This window comes from Otolemur garnettii, unplaced genomic scaffold (genome assembly GCF_000181295.1).
Source record: "Otolemur garnettii isolate 467f Iridium unplaced genomic scaffold, OtoGar3 scaffold00102, whole genome shotgun sequence".
Lineage (NCBI taxonomy): Eukaryota > Metazoa > Chordata > Mammalia > Primates > Galagidae > Otolemur > Otolemur garnettii.
Window position 1 is genome coordinate 7,656,119 of NW_003852497.1, and position 1,480 is coordinate 7,657,598.

Sequence of the window (1,480 nt, forward strand, 5' to 3'; positions counted from 1 at the left end):
CCTGTGGTCCCAGCTACTTGGGAGGCAGAGGCAGGAGACTCGCTTGAGCCCAGGAGTTGGAGGTTGCTCTGAGCTGTGATGCCATGGCACTCTACCCAGGGGGACAGCTTGAGGCTCTGTCACACACACACACAAAAAGAAGAAGAGCATAAAAGAGGGACGAGTCATAAATGGCCTCCAAAAGTTAGTTTTAGGATGTGGGAATAAGAATGTTGAAAAATTTTTTTTAAAGTTTATCCAAACATTAGTGAAATACGGGAAGTCCAGCAGAGTCACTGGTTGCTTGGGGGAGAATAGTTTAATTTAGATAATGACACAGAAAGCAGTTGCGAATATCTAGCACTAAATAATAAAGATGTTATTTTTTTCTCATCACCAAAGTTGATTTTCTTCGTATCTTTTTAATATAGGTGAACGTGAAAGATGTCACAGAGATCAGAGAAAAGACAGCATTCGAGCATCCAAGGTAGGAATTGCCATCAGCCCTATCTGAACAAAAACTAATAAACAAAATAGGGTAAACATTAAGGAACTAGAATAAAACAATTATTTGTATAATTTTAGTGAATTAAGCTAAAGAGAAGTTTGTTTCAAGTTGTATTATGTCTTGAGTTAACTCTAGGGAATTTGAACTTTATTTTGTAAGTATTAGAGACTAATGTCATGTGAAATGGGTTTTTCCAGTGATGCAGTGATTTAAAGGGTAAGGAGAACCCGACTATAATTAGAAAAAATAAGAAGTTTGTGAAGGCTTAGAAAAGGGAGATTGTTTCACAGAATAAGGAATGGAAATTCATATTTGATGGACATTATTTAAAGAAATGATGGGCCTCGGCAACTAGTTTACTATAAAAGAGCATAAAAGAATAGGACAAGTGATTACATGACTTTCCTTTTTTTGTAGAGACAGAGTTTCACTTATAGCCCTCAGTAGAGCGCTGTGACATCACAGCTCACAGCAACTTCCAACTCCTAGGCTTAGGTGATTCTCTTGCCTCAGCCTCCCAAGGTAGCTGGGACTACAGGCGCCCACCACAACGCCTGGCTATTTTTTTGTTGCAGTTTGACCGGGGCCGGGTTTGAACCTACCCCCCCTTGATATATGGGGCTGGCGCCCTACTCACTGAGCCACAGATGCCACCCTACATGACTTATTTTTAAACCTATGGATTTCACAGACCCACAAACTTCAGAATGTATTAAAAGGATATGAATTGCCAACTTACATTACCATGTGGAAACATTAACATAATGTATGTTTCATAGACACATACTAACCTTTTGACTGCAGCCAATGCCTATAGATCGAACAAGATGTTCCTTTAGTGCAAGTGACTCCTATAGGCATGTTTTGTTTCTGAGAACTCAGTCAAGGGTTAAATGTACTACTGTTTCACAAAAGGGCATTTTATTTTATTTTATTTATTTTATTTTTTTTTTTTTTGAGACAGAGCCTCAAGCTGTCCCCCTGGGTAGAGTG

At 38.9% G+C, this 1,480-nt stretch overlaps 1 protein-coding gene across 1 annotated transcript in view; it reads left to right on the plus strand.

Moving 5' to 3' along the window:
* Nucleotides 1–1,480, plus strand: part of TEX15 (testis expressed 15, meiosis and synapsis associated) — a 62,691-nt gene that overhangs the window by 54,347 nt on the left and 6,864 nt on the right. The window contains exon 8 of the mRNA XM_023517006.1: nt 411–466. Within this exon, the coding sequence (XP_023372774.1) occupies nt 411–466 (56 nt within the window). The remainder of the gene's footprint in view (nt 1–410; nt 467–1,480) is intronic.